Source organism: Prionailurus viverrinus, chromosome C1 (genome assembly GCF_022837055.1).
Source record: "Prionailurus viverrinus isolate Anna chromosome C1, UM_Priviv_1.0, whole genome shotgun sequence".
In the NCBI taxonomy this organism is placed as follows: Eukaryota; Metazoa; Chordata; class Mammalia; order Carnivora; family Felidae; genus Prionailurus; species Prionailurus viverrinus.
In genome coordinates, this window is record NC_062568.1 from 109,262,588 (window position 1) to 109,284,341 (window position 21,754).

General features: G+C 41.5%; 1 protein-coding gene across 1 annotated transcript; it reads right to left on the minus strand.

Annotated features, from left to right (window-relative positions):
* Positions 1 to 5,064: 5,064 nt before the first annotated feature.
* On the minus strand, positions 5,065 to 19,420 carry LOC125171670 (cryptic family protein 1B-like). The gene is made up of 7 exons (XM_047868840.1): positions 19,398 to 19,420; positions 19,033 to 19,085; positions 18,712 to 18,941; positions 17,881 to 18,014; positions 17,506 to 17,615; positions 6,272 to 6,523; positions 5,065 to 5,119 (listed from the first exon to the last, which is right to left on the minus strand). The coding sequence occupies exons 1-6, from the start codon at positions 19,418 to 19,420 to the stop codon at positions 6,402 to 6,404; spliced, it is 672 nt and encodes a 223-aa protein (XP_047724796.1). The 3' UTR covers positions 5,065 to 5,119; positions 6,272 to 6,401.
* Positions 19,421 to 21,754: the final 2,334 nt, after the last annotated feature.

The window sequence follows — 21,754 nt, forward strand, 5'->3', positions numbered from 1 at the left end:
TTATTATTAGATGAAGTTATTATTGACTCAATAACAGAGATTCTAAAATATGGTTTTTGTTCATTTACAACCTTGTGAACATTTTGAGTGGTGATGACCTTTCCCCCGCCCCAGATGAACTGAGGTATCTCTCGGTATACAGTAAACTCTAGAGGCCCAAGCAGTACCAGGCTTCCCTCGAGACAATGCCTGGAGTCCAAGTGTATGCTCATTACTAACCATCCTTGTCTAGACATGTGGGTCACACTTGCATGGTTGGCCTTTGTGGAGGTTCAGTCAGCAGTAGATACAAAGTTACCACACTAGCATTTGCAGCTTTCACAGTGATGACCCAGTGCCAAAGCTTACACGGTTCTTTAGTCCATTATAGTTCTAATGTATGAACAACTCATTCCTATGTGTCTTAAAATGTAGCTTCTATTACTATTCAGGTATGACAAGGCCATTGAAAAGATAGTTTGTTATACTCACAAATCTCAAGAGGACAGGTAGAGAAGCACAGAGTCAGTTAGGAGGCAGAGGGGGCAATGGAAAAATGTACCAGGAAACTAAGGACAGACTCTCTGCCCCAGAGTCTGCTGAAATTATTCAAACTAGCCAATCCTAAGCCTTCTTACCTTGCCTTGCCCATTCCTTCCCATGGAAACCAAAATTTAAGGCTTTTGCCTACATTTTTCCCTTGTTCCCTCTGTCTCCTGAATGACCCTGGTGTTTCCCCATGCGGCTCTGTGTGGTGTTCTATGCCTTCTACTTCTAGGGATCTGTAAGTGTAAACTTCTTTCTTCATGACAGTCATTTCTGTGTCCATATGTCTTACCGTTCTTGATTAAAACAAATCCCAGTTACATTCTAAAACAGTAAAGAAGTTATTCATGTCAACAAGCAAGTGAAGTTCTCACACATGTACCAAAGTTCAAAAAGGTTTCAGATATTTAACATCATTTGTACGGACATTAGACATAGATTCACAAATCACATATCAGATGTAATGACAATGTATTGGAGAAAGAGTCAGTGAATGAGGATGCAGCACCATTTGTCAAATTATTGTTGAATCACAATCATAGGTTGGGCACAGATGCAAAATTTGGTAAAAAGTCAACAAAAGCTTATTGGCTATGTGGAATTCATGATAGAATATTATATATGTTATTATTATGTACAAATTCTGTGCTATCTATATTTATAAATAACAAACTGCATCTACCTTACTTATAATAAACTGATAGATATGCCTATTTATAATATATAACATATTTATAAATATACAAAGTAAATACTATAACATTTTTTATAGATATTTTTCTGGAGAGCTGGTTATTGAACATTTGTTTACATGTCAGGGTATGAACACCAGTGGAAGTGTTGCAAACATTTCCAAGCACAGCACTCCCACTCAGATTGGCAGTGTTCACCTGCTGGGGACCCTGCTATCTCTCTGGCTAAACTTTCATAGTGTCTAGTTGGGATCCAAAAGGTGTCCAGCTCCTGGTCAGATCAGTGGAGTGCCCAGCAGTTCTAACTGGAGGTGACACCACTCTCTGTTTTCCTTTCCAATAGCAGACAATCCAGGTGAAATGACAAAAACCTGTGTATATAATGTTTATACAACTTCCTTTTAAATATTCAAAAATGAATTCAATAGAAAGGTCAGTCACAGGACCTACTGCCTGTGTGATATAAAGCTACTTGTGCCAGATGGGTTTTGCAGACTACAGAGATTGGAAATACATATACAGCTGCTTTTAAATGCTACCAGTCAAGAAGTTAGTGACTTCAATCCTGGGGCAGAGGGAGTGTGAGGTGGCTGGAAGGTAAGAGAGGGCTCCTGGACTGGCAGGCATTCGCTTTGGCTCTTAAGTAAATTCTAATGCAGGAATGGGTTAAAAGCTCTGAACAGTCAGGAAATTGAAACCATGTGACAGGTGGCATTCCCTGTTCCTTTTCTCAGTGTCCCCAAGTGGTTCCCCGAGTAAGAGCTTACATGGCCTTATAACAACAAACCCTACTTTTCTAGGATATGCCAGGGTAGACTGAGTGAGAAGGAAAGCTGGCAAGGAAAGAGTCGCTTCTATAAACAATATAGAATGGAGACAGATTGTAATTACTTTCTCCAAAGGAGGTCCCTTCACCAGCTGTCAGGGTGAGCAAAACCAGAGGTATGAATAGGCTCATCCCTGGGATGGGGCAGCTCTGAGATAGTGGCCTAGGAAAGCTGCCTTTATCTGCTTTCCTCAATGGCAGGATACAGATAAGATGTGTGACACATTTATGTGAAGTTTCCAACCATGAGCCCAGGATCCCCTTTTGTCTCCTGGGAAGTTTCTGCCTTTTAATGATCTCTCTGGACACCTGGAGAGCTATTTACAGGGAAAATACCTTTTATTATCAAATTCTCCAAACACTACAGAAGAAGGTGGTGGTTTACTTTTCACCATTGCTGGATGAGATTTTATATTATTTCAGAGCTAGGTAGGTAGGTGGGTAGATGATTGATGATAAATGGATGATAGATAGATAGATAGATAGATAGGATGGTTAATTTGCTTTTATTATTTATAGTCAGGAATTATTCTATTAGGAGGATCCAATTTCCCACTTATAATGTAAATGAGAGTTTGTATCTTACATATTCATACTAGTAAGGAAGAAATCTTGCTTTTCCGTTTCACCACAACTGTAGCCTCTCAAACATGGAACAGTTCTCTCAGTTCAGTTTCCTAAGTGCAGCTATCAAAAATGAGACAATTTTTGCCTGCCTATGTTTTTCAGCATACTTCATATTGGTATAAAAATGTAAAAAGTGTAAAACGTATTTTGTGAACATTCTACACATAGTATAAACATATTCATCAAATTCTGAGAATACATGTTCAAAGTTCATCACTTGTTTGCTTCTACAACATTTGAGTTGCAATACAAGGTACTGACCAGAATGCACTTGAAACTATTTAAAGGCAACTTTGCTATCAAAAATCACTATTGCCTAGAAATATTTCTCAAAAGTTTAGTAATTACTTTTTCATGAACCATAGTCCAAATAAACCCTTTATTGACCTGAACTGACATTTCCCCAAAGAAGACACACAAATGGTCCATAGTATATGAATAGGAACTCAGCATCACTAGTCATCAGGGAAATGTAAATCAAAACCACATGAGATGTCCAACCTGTTAGGATGGCTATTATGCCAAATACAAGAATTAACAAGTATTCACAAGGATGTGGAAGAAGGGGAACACTTGTACACTGTTGATATAACCATCATAGAAAACAGTATGGAAGTTCCTCAAAAAATTAAAAATAAACTACCTTATGATCTAGCAATTCCATTTCTGTTTATATATGTTAAGGAAATAAGAGATACCTGAAATCCTTTCATCATTGTAGCATTATTCACAATGGCCAAGATGTGGAAAAAACCTAAGTGTCTGTCAATGGATGAATGGATAACAATATGTGTCCTAAGTGTCTGTCAATGGATGAATGGATAAAAATGTGTGTGTGTGTGTGTGTGTGTGTGTGTGTGTGTGTATGTGCATATACATAATAAGTACACATATATACAGAGGAATATCATTCAGTGTTAAAATGAAGGCAATCCTGCCATTTTGGACAATATAGATGAACCTGGAAGACATTATGCAAAGTGAAATAAACAAGACACAGAAAACAAACCCTGTATGATCTTACTTATATGGTGAATCTAAATTAATTGAACTTAAAGAAAGGTGGTTGTCAGCACTGGGAGGGTGGATATATGGAGAGATGTTGGTCAAAGCGTGTAAACTCAGGTATAAGATGAGTAAGTTCTGGGATCTATTGCACAACATGATGACTATAGTTACTAATACTTTATTGTATACTTGGAATTTGCTAAAAGTAGAACCTAAGTGTTCTTATCTAGAAAAAAGAACTATGTGAGGTGATGGGTGTGTTAATTAACTTGACTGCACATACGTATATCAAATCATCACATTATATGCCTTAAATATAAACAATTTTATTTGTAAATAAATAAAAAGATCCAATATAGGGGGATAAGTCAATCCTTTCCTGTATTCTACCTTCTTTAACATTCATTTGAATATTGCACATTCTGAATTCATATTTTCATAATTAATGGTTGAAAATGCCAACAAACTAATTTATAATATAGATTTTTAAAGTAATTGTATTACATAGGCTAATAAAGTGAAGTGGACTTAAAAAGCTGAAAAACTCAATGGAAGTCCAATCTATTTGAAATGTATGCTTTCAAAGTGGATCTTCTGGACATGCCCCTCTCATCTGGTGTCTCCAATGTGCCCCTGCCCCATTCTGATGTACTTCTGTAGTCACTGACAACCTTTGCATTGTTTCACTTCTCTCTCCTATTTCCTGCTTGAAGGACTGTGCCAATGGGCCCAGCTTATAGTGGGCCTCAAAAGATTTTGTTGAATTGTTACATGTGAGTGTGTAGTGTGTGTATGCTATGTGTAACACTAAAGTAGTAGCCTATTTAATTCAGCATCACTTCCCATTTTAGTGCTCACACCAAGAGCTCTCTATTCACCTATAGGTAGGTAGAGTGTTCTACTATCTAAATAGAGTCAAAACTACCCTCCAATGCAGCATTTTGACAGTTGAGCATTGTGGCAACTGTCTCGAGGCAGGGCACTTTTCTGTCTATAAAAGTACTCCAGTACATGCAGCTTTACATCACATGAGCAATGGGAAGGCCTTTCTATTGAACTCAGCTATGAATTCTTTAAATGAAGTTCTATAAGCCTTATAAAAATATCAATATCTTGATCAATTAATATATTAATTCAGGCTGTATTATCTATTCCAGAGTCCATTTCTTGATCCCATTTTATTCTTATCATTTACTTGAATAATTTGTAATATTCTTCTTGTTTTCACTCCTCTGATTTCTAGTTGTGGTAACTGTCCAGAGTTGTGATTATCTGAGAGCTAATGTACTTGACAGATCCAGCTTAGAAATGCCTAACTCCCAAGTACTGTGTGATTGATAGGAAGATGGGTCCTTCAGTCCCTTTATTTTTCATAAATTCTTTATACATACTTGATTTCAGATTGGGATTCAGATTGAGGCTGGATGCTTGGTGGCTGGACCTGTTTTGAAAGCATAAACAGTACTACAGTTGTAGGATTTATATTATTAACCTAACTTCATGTTGCTTTTTATGTTCCTATATTTTATCCTCCTTTCAGCCCCATTAACTCTGCCTTTTTCACTCTCTATTCCTTGTTTACACATTGATATAGAAACTTAATAGAGACCAGATGATAACATCTGTCTTGAAATTATCTGATGCCCCCCATCATGAATGCATACCTTCAGGTTGTTTCAAGGCTACCCCACCCAAGATTTCAAGAAACCTATCACTCTCCTTTCATGTATTCACCTCCTTCCCCAATCACTACATATAAACTGTTCCTAGGTTCAACAGAGCAAGGCAGCTTTAGGAATTACAAGCAAGGCACATCATGTTCGTGGACAAGTTTGAGTCTGTAACAAGATTTAGTGGCTGGCCTGCTGCAGGTAAGCTGTGCTTGCTTGGTTGGCTATCAGATCACTAGACTCCAAGAGAGGAGGGCTAGCCTAGAGCCTGAGGCTCTGACCTCTTTTTGCTGAATTCTCTCTGCCTTGTCTTTAGAATGGATTCTGCTATGGAGAATCTTCCCCTTTTAAGGAGATGGTGATAATCCGAAGAAGTGCCAAAGGCCCTGAAAAAGGTGTCACAAAGGAGCTGGTTTAGTAGGGGAAGCTGCAGAAAAGGAGGTGAGAAAAAAGTGGCTGTCAGCCTCCAGTCTTGTCTCCCTCCTTCATACCCTTTCTCCCCCTTCTTGCTTCTTTATCAATGAAGCATTTTTTAAGGCAGCAGCTCTTTGCCAGACCCACAGCACATGTGGTGCTGTCCCTGCCTCCCAAAGATTTGTAAGAGTAGTGGGGGACACTGACAGTAAACAAATGCATGACATGAAGTGCTGCCACATCCATGGTGTATCTATGTGTGTGGGAGATGAAGGGGTACTCAAAGGGAACTTGTTATCTGGGAGGGGCCGCATGCTCAGTTTATTCTTAAATCATCAGAGGTAATTTAGGCTTGAATAGGCCCCAGAACAAGTGTTTACTCATGGTTCCTCTAGGTTGCAGACCTTGAAATAAGGCTTAGAGGAGAAAATGTTTCATGAAAATATTTATTAAACAATAAAAATATTCACCTAATGCTTCAGTTCTAGGAAATGAAACAAATCTATTACCTACAACACAGAAAACGATGTGGATGCACAGCCCTGGCTTTCCCACAGAGACCATGCTTGCTCAAGCTTGTGCTGGGAACACCAAGGTTCTTCCATTGTGGAACTGCGAGTTAGGTCCTCTAAGATCCAGTCAGGAGTCTCCCGCTTCACTAAGGATGCTTTGTACGAGCAAGCAGGGAAGGAGGAAGAGAACACTCAGCATGTGTTGTGTTCTTTCTCCATTAGACCGTGCAGCAAGAAAGTCTTCCAGGTCTGAAAAAAAAAAATCCTGAGTATGTAAGACACACTGTCACAGGCCGGCTTTAAGAGACTGAAGCAGAGAGGTCTGTACCTGCTCTGTTAGAAGCCCTACTCTGCTGGGGCCTCCTCACTAGACTGCTCTGGTGAGGCTCCGAGAATAGATGGCTGTGAAGCCCCACCCCATGCGACAGTGAGCTCCCTTGGCAGCAAAAGGAAGCCTCCGCTGTGGGGGTCACAGCTCAAGGAAGAAGATGTGCCTTCCTCTAGCTTTTATATTCCTTTCCTTGCAGCCAGAAACAATGGGATTTTTGTGGAACTTAGAGAGCTGAAGGAGAATTTATTGGTTTTAGGGTTTAGCCCTTCTTATGTAGCACAGGTGATCTGTCAGAGAATTCCACACCAAATCATTTAACAATCAGGAGCAAATAGATCTGATTTGAAATGCAGTAACATAAAACAGCTTGCATCCATGTGTTTCAAAGAAGGTCCAACTTTTCCCCAACTTAGTCCTAACACTATGATAGGGAAAGATAGGGCAAAATAGGCAGAGAGGGAAAGAAAGGTTAGGACCTGAGGTCCTTGGATGGAGAAAAACACATATTTTGGAACAACGCTGAGAGGGACTGACCAGAGGAGTGGGACTGACCCTCGGGAGTAAGGTTCCTCTTAAGAATATAACAGACACTTGGGTGGCTCAGTCGGTTGAGCGTCCAACTTTGGCTTAGGTCATGATCTCACAGTTCACGGATTCAGGCCATGTTGGGCTCTGGGCTGACAGCTCAGAGCCTGGAGCCTGCTTTGGATTCTATATAGTCTCCCTCTCTCTGTGGCCTTCCCCCATTCATGCTTTCTCTCTCTCTCTCTCTCTCTCTCTCTCTCTCTCTGTCTCTCTCTCTCTCTCTTTCAAAAATGAATAAACATTGAAAAAAAAAAAGATAGCTGTTAAAAAAAAAAAGAATGTAACAGAAACCACCTACTCCCCTTCAGGAATTTGACAATCAAAATACATAACTAAAATAGGTAAACCATAAAACTTATGTTATATGAGGGGCATTATGACCATACCCTGACTCCTCACATGATGGAGTCAAGCCAATCAGGAATAGACAACCCAGCACCTAGAGTTATCAAGCCAATAAGGGTAGGATCTGAGAAGGAGCAAGGGGGAAGCGGGGGGGGGGGGGGGGGGGGGAGGGGGGTTACCAGAACCTTCTAAAACAAAGACCCTTGCCTATAGTCATGGACATTCCCTTTTAAATGCCCCCTCTCTGCAAAGACAGTTTTCATACCATTCTTACTTCCTAAACTTATACTCTAATAAACTTTTGTGTGTTTTTCATTTTATTGTGTCCACCTCTTCATTCTTCAAAGCAGCAAGACAACAAACCCTGGGTATTGAGGTAAAAAATCCTGCAATAACCCATTTCCTTGACTAGGGACTGCTTATTAAACAGGAGGAAAGCACCAATTCCTAAAGCAATGGCTGGTATTTCCACAGAGTAAGTCACAAAAATAAATAGCTTCACAGCATTTTGGAGGCTAGTGCCACACCCCAAGGTGCTCACCTTCCCTGTTGTCACAAGGGGGTTCCTCCACAGTAGGTCTCCCTTTGAGCCCTAAGGGTCTATGATTCTGGCTGCCTGTATGGCTGGACCCCATCCCAAAGGTGCTGGGTGGGAGTCCTGGGGTAGTGGGGCCCAGCAGAAGTCTTGGCTAAAGTCCTTACTGAGTGATTACTATGTGAAAACCACAAGCCCCATGGGCAGGGGGCAGTGTCTCTACTAGAACACTCTCACAAGCAAACCTGGAGCTACATGTGGGGAAGGCTTGGCAGGTAAGCATGCAGATGAGGAAGGGCCCAAATATAGGAAACTTCTCCCCAGGACTGCTCAGCAGAGGCCAACCCTGCTGGAAGCTGAGCTATCCCAGCCTGAGTGGCAAAGCCCGGGCTGTGGATGGATTGGTGACTGCAAGACGGCCCACCGACGGTGAAGCTTCTTGTACTCCTGCTTTTAGGTAATTTAGCTTTAAAACTACCTGGGGTATTGTCTGTTGGGGAATTGCCCTCGGCAGGCCCCCTGGGAAAAGAACCATTAGGGAAGAAAATAAGGTTCCACAAGAAATGGTGTGGCCTTACATTTAGCCCTTGCCATCCCCTAAGGAGACTCCTCTACTTATAGGAAGGATAGCCTCGTACCTTTGCCAGCAAAGAGGGCCTGTATAGTAGAGACATGTGGATTTTGAAAGCCTCACTCCGGCAACTAAGGAGTGTATCTCTGGGCACAGGTGACTTCAACCCTTAGGCCCACCTGGCCCCTGGAGGCATTCCAGAAGATGACTGAACCTAGTCAGTTTAGCTACAGAATGGTTCATTGGTTACTAAGTGCATTGTCTCTCTGAGAATGTATGAGGCATGGGTTTCTAAGGTTTTTTCAGCCCCTTTCTGGCACCTTGGACCAAGGCAAACACATTGTTCTTCTGGCCTCATGTGGTTAGGAGGTCATGTCCCTGTAACTGTTCCACTTGAGGTGTTGAGAAATGGAGGGCCTTTCACGAGAACAGCAAAGCAAATGCTTTGTAGATTACAGATAAACGCAGATGCATAATGGAATAATGTAAGAAGCAAATCTATAATCAAAGGGTATGCGGGAAAGTTAGGGGAAAATCACCATGTTATTTCTTAAAGGTCATTTATACATAGGAACATTTTCAAAATTAGGTAATGTTAGAAAAACACAGATGACGTATGCTACAAGGAAATCACTAGCATATATAATGCCACATTTGCTACAATAAATGGGCCAGTTCAACATGCTGCTGTTGTCTCTGTCCATTTTTATTTTAGTTTTTTTATTTTAGTTTTTTATTTTAGCTTTTTATTTTAGTTTTTTATTTTCATTTTTGTTTTAGTTTTGTTTTATTTTCACTTTTTTGCCGACACCGTTCATCCTTCAGAAACCCCTGCACCTGCTGGAGCTGGACTCCAGCACAACCTGGTGTTTTCCCCCCTCCCCCTGACCCCACCCCAGACAGGCCTGCCTGGTCCTGCCCTCTGAATGTGAGAACCTATGGTGAGCATGAAACACTGGAAATTAACAAGCAGTGATAAGCAACTGCAACAGGGACCCACTCTGCACATGTTCACAGGTGGGCTTTGGTGGGACCATCTAGGCTAGATTAAGGATAGGACTGAGGTCAGGCCCACTCTAGGCCTGGGTACCACTTCTCCATACCACCCCACCTTGGGAGAGGGTTGTTTCAGAGTACCAAAACCCCACAAAATAGAAAACCTAACATCTGGGCCCAGAGAAGTCTCCAGAAAAGCTGATGCTAAGACAGGTGCTCACAGTGTACGAAGGTATTTAGGTGAGAAAAGAGTCAGCCCATACTGACCTTCAATGTTCACTCTCCCCTGGTAGAAAGAAACAGGCTTCCCATAGGAAAGGATTCAGGCCCGTTGGCAATCATTGCTTATACATAAACTCAAAGGCTGTTTTATTTAGTCAGCTTTGTGAATTTGGTTAGACCAAGGCAGCCCTGCAAGCAGGGGTCCCCAAACTGGGACTGTGAACACCATGTGGTATCCCTCTCAGGAAGCCCAAGGTCACCCACAGAGCTTAGACAGAAAATATTAGAACTTCTACTGTACATTTATAGGAAAATTTAAAACTAAGCTTAGTAATATTTACTGTATTTATTAGAATCTACCAAATTAATGGTTCTATGGCCCACCATTATTCACATCATACAAAAAATAAAACTCTGTTACCAATAGATGACTTACTATAATCTGGGATTTTTATTATATACTTATCAAAAGGCCTTTTTTAGACTTGGTCAGACATAGCAAAGATTTAAAAAAAATTTTTTTTATGTTTATTTATTTTTGAGAGAGAAAGAGAGAGAGAGAGAGAGAGGCAGAGTGTAAGTGGGAGAGGGGCAGAGAGAGAGGGAGACACAGAATTTGAAGTAGGCTCCAGGCTCTCAGCTGTTAGCACAGAGCCCAACGTGGGGTTCGAACTCACAAACTGTGAGATCATGACCCAAGCCGAAGTTGGATGCTTAACCGACTGAGCCACCCAGGTGCCCCTCATGGCAAAGATTTTTATCATGTGTATTAGTCCTGTACATATGTATAAAGAGGAAGATATAAGTAAAATCAAGTTTGTACATGCTAGCATGGCAACTGTGTTACCGCCACTGAATGGGGAACAATCTCAGGTATTTTTACTGGAATGGAGTGGGAAATTAAAAAGTTTGGAGACCACCCTGGATGAGTATAACATCAGATTTCAGTGTGAGGTCCAGAACCAACATTCCCAAAAGTTTCCAATTTGCAGATATCTCTGGGAGCCAGATGGCTTTGTCTCCTGCCATGACACCCAGAGAAGCTCACCTATTGGAATGGCACCTATCATGGGAGGGTGGTTCCTGGAGGGCAGGACCAAGGGTCGGTCTCTCTCTCTCTCTCTCTCTCTCTCTCTGCCATACAGCACACTTGGAGCTGGCCAGGGCCAGGATGCTGGAGGGCCATCTCTCCTATGGACCTATATAGGCTGGTTCTGGCCCAAAGATGTTTGTTTGCTTGTGTGGGTTGATTGGCTGGTGCCAGAAATGTATTTTTTAAATTGGGTGTGAAGTGTGAGGTGAGGCTTGACCTGACCCCAATCTGACATTCACATTACCTATTTACTCTGAAGGCACTTGAGTTTGCTATTTCATTGTATCAGTATTTAAGACTAAATCTTAGAATATTAAACTGGTTCCTGAGGCTAACAAAATACTTAATTCTTTGGGACTATGTGTGGGAAGAACCACCCTGTTGGTATAATGAGATCTTGGGCTGGCTCAACACAAAGCAAAGGTCCTGGTAGTTGGAATGTTGTCTTTTTTTTTTTTTTTCTAATGTTTATTTATTTTTGACAGGAGAGAGAGAGAGAGAGAGAGAGAGCGTGCAAGCATGATGTGGGAGGGGCACAGAGAGTCACAGAATCTGAAGCAGGCTCCAGGTTCTGAACCGTCAGCACAGAGCCCAATGTGGGGTTCGAACTCACGGACCGCAAGATCATGACCTGAGCTGAAGTCGGACGCTCAACCGACTGAGCCACCCAGGCACCCCTGTCTTTTTTTTTTTTAACCCTAATTAACTTAATGCCCCTCGATTAGTGGATATTGTTCACAACCTAAAAGACACATTTCTTTAAAAAAAATTTTTTTTAATGTTTATTTATTTTTGAGACAGAGAGAGACAGAGTGTGAGCAGGGGAGGGGCAGAGAGAGAGAGAGAAAGACACAGAATTTGAAGAGGCTCCAGGCTCTGAGCTGTCAGCACAGAGCCCGACGTGGGGCTTGAACTCACAAACCGCAAGATCATGACCTGAGCTGAAGTCGGACACTTAACTGACTGAGCCACCCAGGCGCCCCCTAAAAGACACATTTCGGTAAACTTGCATATAAATGCTAGATTATGAAATAATTTTTTAAACCTCATATTGACTTAAATACTGTTGATGGTAGTGATAATAAAATAATTTACTCTGTGCATAACATGTAACAGGTTTAGTGCCTTTACATCTTATCAATGGGGTAAATATTCAGCTCTAATTCTGCAGTTGCAGAGACTGAAATACAAACAAGTTATTCAACCTTTCATAAAGATCATAAACATTATAAAAAGTATTTTTGGGGGATTTGAAAAAGTATTTTGGAGGTATGTTCCCACGCTTTTTCTATTATGCCACACTGTCTCTTTATTTATTTATTTTTTCAACGTTTATTTATTTTTTGGGGGACAGAGAGAGACAGAGCATGAACGGGGGAGGGGCAGAGAGAGAGGGAGACACAGAATCGGAAACAGGCTCCAGGCTCCGAGCCATCAGCCCAGAGCCTGACGTGGGGCTCGAACTCCCAGACCGCGAGATCGTGACCTGGCTGAAGTCAGACGCTTAACCGACTGCGCCACCCAGGCGCCCCCACACTGTCTCTTTAAATGCAAAATTAACAGATGTAAATGGAGAAAATAGTAGAAATAATGATAGTTACCTGCAATGTAGGTAATTGATAGAACCCTATCATTTTGATAGATTGATAGAACCCTGCAATTGATAGAACAATTGATAGAACCCTGCAATGATAGAACCCTACAAATGGTTTCTTTTAATTGCAATATAATAATAGGTAATGGCTTTTATGGTGTTTCTTCTTTCGAGCTGTATTTGGAACTAATTGGTCAAAGGTCATCCATTCAATATTTATTTAGAATTATTATTCACAAAGCATTATTTTAGATCATGGAACAGAAAATAGCTCACACCACAGACAAGATTATTTTGCATAAAATTTATCCTTCAACATGTATGTGAGGGTAGAGGGCAAGTTATCCTCATTTTATATAAAAACTGAGAAACAAATAGAGCTCTTCTGAATCAGAATGCCCTTGGAAAGGCATTATATTTGGGATTAAGACAGCCTGTCATTCTTGGACCCAGACAGGATTGAGCAAGAAGGCCCCTTAGAGACCCTGTGGCTTTCAGGTAGCCTGCAGGTGCCACAAGGCCATGATTTTATAGTGTGTTATTTTCTGTTTGTGATTCCTGCATCGAGATGTATCCTTTCACCTCATTATATTATAAACATAATTTTTTATTCTATCTTCCATATGTTTTTCACAATCCTCATAACATCCCATTACAGGATTTATTTACCTATTACTCTGCTGTTAAATTTAGAATATGGTCATATTTTCAGTATTCTAAATAACACTATCAAAAATATTTCTTTAGTTTATATTGATAATTATTCTTATAGGATGAGTATAGAAATGGCACAATAGTTAGGATTCACATCCTGAACGCTTGTGCACTGTTGGTGGGAATGTAAATTGGTGTGGCCACTATGGAAACCAGTATGGAGGTTCTTCAAAAAATTAAAAAAAGATGGGAATGCAAGCTGGTGCAGCCACTCTGGAAAACAGTATGGAAGTTCCTCAAAAAACTAAAAATAGAACTACCCTATGACCCAGCAATTGCACTACTAGGCATTTATCCACGGGATACAGGTGTGCTGTTTCGAAGGGGCACATGCACCCCCATGTTTCTAGCAGCACTATCAACAATAGCTAAAGTATGGAAAGAGCTCAAATGTCCATCGATGGATGAATGGATAAAGAAGATGTGGTATATATATACAATGGAGTATTACTCAGCAATCAAAAAGAATGAAATCTTGCCATTTGCAACTACATGGATGGAACTGGAGGGTATTATGCTAAATGAAATTAGTCAGTCAGAGAAAGACAAAAATCATATGCCTTCGCTCATATGAGGACTTTAAGAGACAAAACAGATGAACGTAAGGGAAGGGAAACAAAAATAATATAAAAACAGGGAGGGGGACAAAACAGAAGAGACTCATAAATATGGAGAACAAACTGAGGGTTACTGGAGGGGTTGTGGGAGGGGGGATGGGCTAAATGGGTAAGGGGCATTAAGGAATCTACCCCTGAAATAATTGTTGCACTATATGGTAACTAATTTGGATGTAAATTTAAAAAATTAAAAATTAAAAAATTAAAAAAAGAAATGTCATATGATCCAGCAATTCCACTTCTGGGTCTTTATCCAAAGGAAACAATCATACTAACTTAAAAATATATATGCACCTCCATATTCATTGCATATTATTTATAATAATATGGAAGCCAAAATATGGAAGCAACCTAAGTGTACATTGATGGATGAATGGATAAATATATGATATAAATATGTATAAATATAATATAAATATGATATAAATGTGGGTAAAATATGTATATTAAAAATTTTTTTTTCAACATTTATTTATTTTTGGGACAGAGAGAGACAGAGCATGAACGGGGGGAGGGGCAGACAGAGAGGGAGACACAGAATCGGAAACAGGCTCCAGGCTCTGAGCCATCAGCCCAGAGCCTGACGTGGGGCTCGAACTCACGGACTGCGAGATCGTGACCTGGCTGAAGTCGGACGCTTAACCGACTGTGCCACCCAGGTGCCCCAAAATATGTATATTTATATATAAAACACAAACACACAACAGTGGAATATTTTTCAGCCACATAAAAGAAGGAAATCTTGCCACGTGTCACAACATAGATGGACCTTGAGGACATTATGCTAAATTAATCAAACTGAGAAAGACAAATACCATATGCTCTCACTTATATGTAGAATCTTTAAAAAAAACAAAAACAAAAACAAAAATGGAACATAGCTACAAGAACAGTTTGGTGGGTGCCAAAGGCGAGGGTTGGTAGGTGGGCAAATGGGTGAAGATCAAAGGTCAGAAGGTACAAATTTCCATTTGGAAAACAAATAACCAATGGGATTGTAATGTACAGCATGGTGACTATAGTTAATAAAACCATATTGTACATTTGAAAGTTGTTAAGAGAGTAGATCTTAAAAGTTCTCATCACAAGAAAAAATTTTAACTATGGAGGGTGATGGATATTAAGTAGACTTAGTGTGGTGAACATTTCACAATATACACAAATTTTCAATCATCATCTTGTACACCTGAAACTAATGTAATGTTATATGCGAATTATATCTCAATTTTAAAAAAAGTATATGACAAATTTCAGGGATGTCCTTACGTACTCCATAAATGGTAGCAATTTTAGTCATAGATTCATATTAGTTATTATTCACAGAATAATGTTAATTATTATTATATCAATATGCTATGGTATGTTTCTTTACAATATTTTTAAATAATCGTTATAAAATATATCTTACTTTATATTTATATATATTTATATACCATACTATATTATATATACCATATTATATATTATATATATTATATATGTATATATACATATACCATATTATATTGTATATATTTATATATCACATGTATTTTATATATTTATATATTTTATTTTATATGTATATATATTTTTATACCAACTAGCCTCTCATGATTATCTCTTAAGAAATAAATATCAGACCCTGTTTATTTGCTGTAGGAGTTAATTCCTCTAAGTCTCAGTTTCCTCAAATATAAAAAAGTATAATAATACCTATTTCATGGGCCTAAGAGAATCGGATGGGATGAAGTGTACGAAGTGCCTGAAATATACCAAGTGCTAACAAAAACAGCCATCATCATCATCCCTCCTATCATAACCACTGTCAGCACAGCCACCACAGTCATCTGCTATGAAGAAGAATCAACAGGCCAAAGAGTCCAAAAGTGTTACTGTGCTTTCTGCACCTGACAATTCACTCTGAAACATGACTATTTCATTCAACATTCATGAGCAGAAACCACATTTTGGAGCCATTTTCACTGTCCTTGGCAGACAGCATTCCCAGCCTTGGATGTTTCCAAAGATACAAAATAGTAAGCAGAGAGCCTGGGACCTAGTCTTTGCCCTGCTGCTTCTGAAACCAAGCTGGCTTTGCATAGGAGACTGGGAAATGATCACAGCTAATCCCTTCCCCACATTACTGCTGGGAGTGCCAGTGGCACGTGGGAAATGACTTCACTTGTAGGACTACACAGGTTCCACCTGCAATATCAATATCTGTTCCCTAATTTGTGTGTCCTTTCTCTGGAGCACAGAAGGAACAGCTAGTGAATCACAGGTCAGCAAACAGCCCAGTAGGAGAGGGGGTGCTTTGGGAAATGTGGTGGGCATGACAGAGGGAGGGAAAGATACAACGTTTTCCAATACTGTACTATAATCACAGTCTCCCTACTGGCACCACCCACACCATGCACAGCTGGATGAGAAGGGCAGGGCAGGAAGTGGGGTTGATGGGTTGTTCCTTCACTAAGCATCTTTGACAGGTAATCCTACCCAAGGCTGCAGAAGAGGGAGAAAGGTATAGGAATGTGGGTTGAAAGCTGAGCATTCATTCAGTGTGCTCTTCCACTACTGGCCCCACCAAGAAGGCAGGGGCAAGAACTTGGTTTGGAGGGTTCTTATCCTCACTTACTGCTGCTCCTCCACTGCAAGTCCTGACAGTGGACAAAAGGGTGGGAAGTGGGGTTGAAGGGCTATGATATCATTAAGTGTGCCCTTCAACTGTGGGATTTGCCCAGGAGCAAGGACAAAGAAGGACAAGAAGAAGGACAAAGGAGGAGCATAAAAGGGGACTTAGGAGTTTTGACTTCTCACAGCCAAGGCCACCAGGATTGACTGAAGAGGGCTGAGGGCTGTGCCTTCATTAACTGCTCCTCAGTGAAGTCCGGTCAGAGCATGCTGAAGAGGGGAGAGGGTGCAGGATGTGGGATTGAAATGCTGTACCTTCTTTAACTGTGCCCTTGGGGTCATAGCAGAGTGTTACATCTGTTTTCTGACCCAGGAAATTTCATGTTTTGTACTGCGTTTTAAAAGTGAAACATTTGCACGAAGTTTGCTCCCTGCTCAGAATCCTCACAAATGAGCGTTCACCCCATGTGTTCTCCACACCATGCTGGCTTTTAATATGTGTGGCAAGCCTGAACACCTTCTTTCCCTGGGAGCACTACCTGGTAGGCCCTAAAGGGTGGCGTGTAGCCATTCATCCCTGTTCCTGTCCTGCTCCAATGCCCTCCTCATTTCACACTGGAGAAGATGGTGTTGGTGTGGTTTAAGGAAGTCACTGGAGATTTAGTCCGGTAAATCAGTCCGGTAATCTGTCTGCCAGGCTTGGCTTGGTTTACCAGCTTGTGTGCTCCCCAAAGTAGGCTCACTGAAAGGATACTTGAAGAACACTGGAAATCACTTTTAAACCCAGCAATCGGGACATAGTAAATTTAGGAATAAAAATTTAAATAATAATAATGATATGCTGATAATCACAGAATGATTATATGTGATTCACGACGAATGTGACTTTCCTAAGTGATGCATTTTTGCTCATTTCTGTGTCGCCTGGCACAGCTAGATCTCTGCGGATAGATAGGTACAAAGGAGCAACCACCTGCGTGTGTGGACTGTGCTAATAGAAGGCGGGTACTCTTACCGCAGCTGCCGGGTGTCTGGCGGGGGAGGCAGTGCAGGGCTGCGAAAACACACCTGCAAAGGCGGCAGCCGAGGAAGGTCCAGGCTCCATGCTTCACCGAGCCGCATTCGCTAGGGAGGCCGCAAGGTGGAGTTAGCCTTGCCTACGCGCATGCGCTCCCTTCTCCCACGCCCATCCACGCCCCACCCCGCACAGGCCCCGCGGCCGCTCCCATCCACTCCCCGCTCCCCTCCCCCACACTCCACCTGCGAGCCCCCAGAGCCCGCTCCCCTCCGCCACGCGCCGCCCCGCGGGTTGCCCCAGTGCCCGCTCCAGGGCCCCCGCCCCATTATCCCCGCCCCACCGACCTAGCAGCCCGCTCAGTGACGCGCTCACCTGTGCCTCTGGTCGTGCTCGCAGTAACGGCCGGTGAAGTGGGCGGGGCACACGCAGAAGCTGCCCAGCACGCAGGTGCCGCCGTTACTGCAGCAGCGCAGCAGCTGGGGCTCACCTGTGGGGGAGTCGCCTGGCTGTCAGCCTCCGCCTGCCGCTCGGCTTTCCGCGTTAGACAAGCCCGAAGAGGGCTTCGCGAGATCACCCCGGAAAGGCAACAAAATTTAACTCCCTGCTAAGTGTGTTTGCTCAGGCAAACCCTACTTGTTAAGTTAAGGATTAAAAGCAAACTGCCAGGGGTACCGGAGGGTCAGAAACCAGTCCGAGGACCCGACGAGAATCCCTGCCCCCAGCAAGTAGGATTCTCTCTCTTCATTCCTTTCACATGTTAAAGTCAGGCTGTGACCTGCCTGGACAGTGATTAAAGACAGGCCTCCCGGGAGGGGACCACCCACCGAGAGAGGACTGTAGAAAACCCTCTCACCTCCAGCCCTCCCGCCAGAAAGACCGCCTACCCCCGCCCCCAGCCTCCACACCCCCGGGATGTGGGGTCTGGAGGCTGACAGTCTGCAATAAGCCAAGCAAGGGTCCCCTATTATCTTGGGTTGGGAGGTTGTTTTGAATATATTTAAATCGCAGTTCTCTGGACCTGAGCAGATGGAAAGTTTTACCAATAAAATAGTAAAACTTTTCAGAGCAAAAGAACACCTCACTAGGAAATAGTTTTCACTTTATAGTGTATCATCATTTGAAGATGATAAAATGTGCTTTGTTGGATTTTTCATTTTATGCTAAATTTATTCCAGGTTTTTCTCAGATCCTAAATCTGCAGACCACCGACTGAGATGACCACAAAGGTAATGTGGGCGCCTTCGCGACTTGCAACTTACGCTGTTGGAGATCCGGAAAGTAGGGACGTGAATTCTGGGGCCTCCAGCCATTGGCGCTTGCATTCACCTCCCCAAAATTATTCAGGGTCCAGTTGAGTGTTTTCTGCAGGAGCTTTTGGACTGTAGCATTGTTGATTTCTTCTCTGTTACCTTTATGTTTCTCTCTTTGATAACCTTTTAAAAACACCGAAAATATGAGACTGATAATGGTTAAGAAACAAATAGGCAATAAAAAGTAAGAGACTATAAATAAAATGCTTCTTACTGTTGTTTCCCAAGTGGATGATCTGTAATGCCAAACTGGTAAAAAACAGAAGCCTAGAATATTTAAAGGAAATTATTGAAGTTTAAAATATTAAAAGTATAAGTAGAAATTTACATATGTTCAAAACGTAATGCAATCATATATAAACATAAGTCTATACAATATTTAATGTGTAATAAATATTATGCCATGTTTTATAACTTGTAGATTTTAATTAATGTTGTCATGACTTAGAAAGATTTTGAGACCAAAGAAGTGTACATGTCCCTTAATGAGAAGGAACAAATGTGCATGCATTGCAGTTTATTCTGGAGGCTTTTAAATGCCCCTCTTGGCTCTCAGATCTGGATGATCTGTGTCCTTACCTAACAGGGTGGCTCCGGACCATTTTCCCACTGACACGTCTGCTGTGAGAGTCTCCTCTCATCCATACACTGAAGACCAACTTCCAAGGAGGTCAAATATGACTGGGTTTTGTACTTGAAGGTGTCTTTACTCCAGCTCTTGTAACAACTGCACTAGGACATAAAGGTGGATAAGTAAAGAAGATACGGGTATTTCCTATCCTCTGCCTAGGCCATGAGAAACAGCAGTGAGATCTCTGGGTTCTGCTGTGGAGGCACATTAGGCAATGACCTGCTGTGACAGGCAGGGCCCATGCGGAGCCTCCAGGACTGTTCCCTCAATGAGATCTGGTGGGGTGGGGGGTAGGGGCCGGACACTTGGACTAATTCTCTCCCCAGTAGTGTTAACAGTGTTGACAGCTGCAGGAGTGGTCCACCCCTGATGTAAAACATTTGTGGCTAAGGCAACAAGCCTTTCCCTCACCAAAACAACAACAACAAAAACAAACAAACAAACAAAAATTAAAATCCAACATGAACAAAACCTTTTCACAGGAAACTGGAAATTTTATATTGCATACTCCTTGTACTGGTGGTGAGGGCCCAGCTAGAGAAGGGATCCATTGTGTGGGACATAACCAGCAAGTGTGGGTCCCAAAAGTCTTGACTGAGAAACATGAATATAAAGAGAGACATTTCAACCCCTATTTTCTGAGGATGTATCAATACTTTAACAGACTGATTCATTTCTCTGTGCCCAGCATGGTGGTGAATATGATACAGCATGCCCCTGGGGAAGCGTTATTATTATCCCCCATGTAAAGGGAGAGGCAACAAGAAGCTTAGAATCTAAGTCCGTTGTGGCAGTTAGATCTTTGAAAAATATGAAATGTACAGATTTTATAAGAAGGGGCCTACAGTGTGCTCAGTATGTGAAGACTACTGAGTATAGAGGTGACCCCCCCCCCCCCATTAAGCTCTGAATCCAAGAAGGGAGTGATTGCCAAAATAAGGACCAGAGGCCCTTTTATCAGCACTGAGGAGGATACCTTGCAACTCTGGGGCAAATTGTTCTGTGATTTTAATATAAAAACTGTTTTCTAAAAATAGCATGCTTCCTCTGAGGATGAAATAGTCTTTGATACTTATTTAATTTTTTAAACATTTAATATGAGGTTTATTAAAGAGGCTGTTACATAAACCAATAGGGAATTGGTGAGCCTGGCTGCCATGGGGCCTCCCAGGGACTGGGTCTGTGAGCTGCCAAGACCAGGTCAAGACCAGCAGACCTGGCTAGGCAAACCATATGGAAGATGATACCTCACACTTTCATGGAAACATCTGTAACTGGAGTCATGACAAATACATTTTTAAATTTAAGGGTTATTACTTGTGAAGTGCATAATTTAGTTATATATAAAAGGGGCACCTGGATGGCTCAGTAGGTTGAGCATCTAACTCTTGGTTTCGGCTCAGGTCATGATCTCTCGGTTCGTGGGTTGGAGCCCTGCATCAGGCTCCATGCTGGAGAAAGTAAGTATGTTTTATGACTTCAAATCAGGAGAAACTTTTATTTGAGCAAATGGGTTGTGCTAAAGTAAAACCATGTATAAGCTAGAGGATTATATTTCTTTGAATAAGAAGATTTAAAACTGTTCACTTTGCAGGATATCGAATCCAAGCCTTTCTGATAACATTAAAGATCTAAGACTAATATCTAAAATCTAATCCCCCCCCCCCAGTTTCTTCTGTTGAATTTTGTATTGTGGACATTATTTTTAAATTTACAATCTGATTCTTTTTTTTTAAGTTTATTTATTTTGAGAGAGAGCGAGAGAGCAGAGGGAAGGTCAGAGAGAGAGAGGGAGAGAGAGAATCCCAAGCAGGCTCTGCACTGTCAGCGCAGAGCCGGACTTGGGGTTCAAACTCATGAACCGTGAGGTCATGACCTGAGCCAAAACCAAGCTTAACCAACTGAGCCACCCAGGTACCCCTGTATTGTGGACATTTTTCAACATACACAAAAGCCAGGATAATAAGGATTCAATAAACTGGGGTTTATCGATTAAGTATCAATTTTTGCCAATCTTATTATTTCTCCCAAACATATATTTTTTTCTGGAATTTTTTTAAAGCAAATCTCAGACATCATGATATTTTCTATGTCAAATAAGGTTTTGAAGATATAAACTTTATAAAAGGAAAATGCAGGGAAAGGAAAGGAAATGTCTTGACAGCAAGACAGGATTGAGAGTCTAGAAATATGGATGGAATGTCCCACTAGCTGTTTGCTTAAGACCTAAAGTCAGCTCCAGGGAGGGAAAGGACTGATGGCCTAGCAGTGAGAAAGCTGCTGATTCCTATTTTTCAGTATCCTG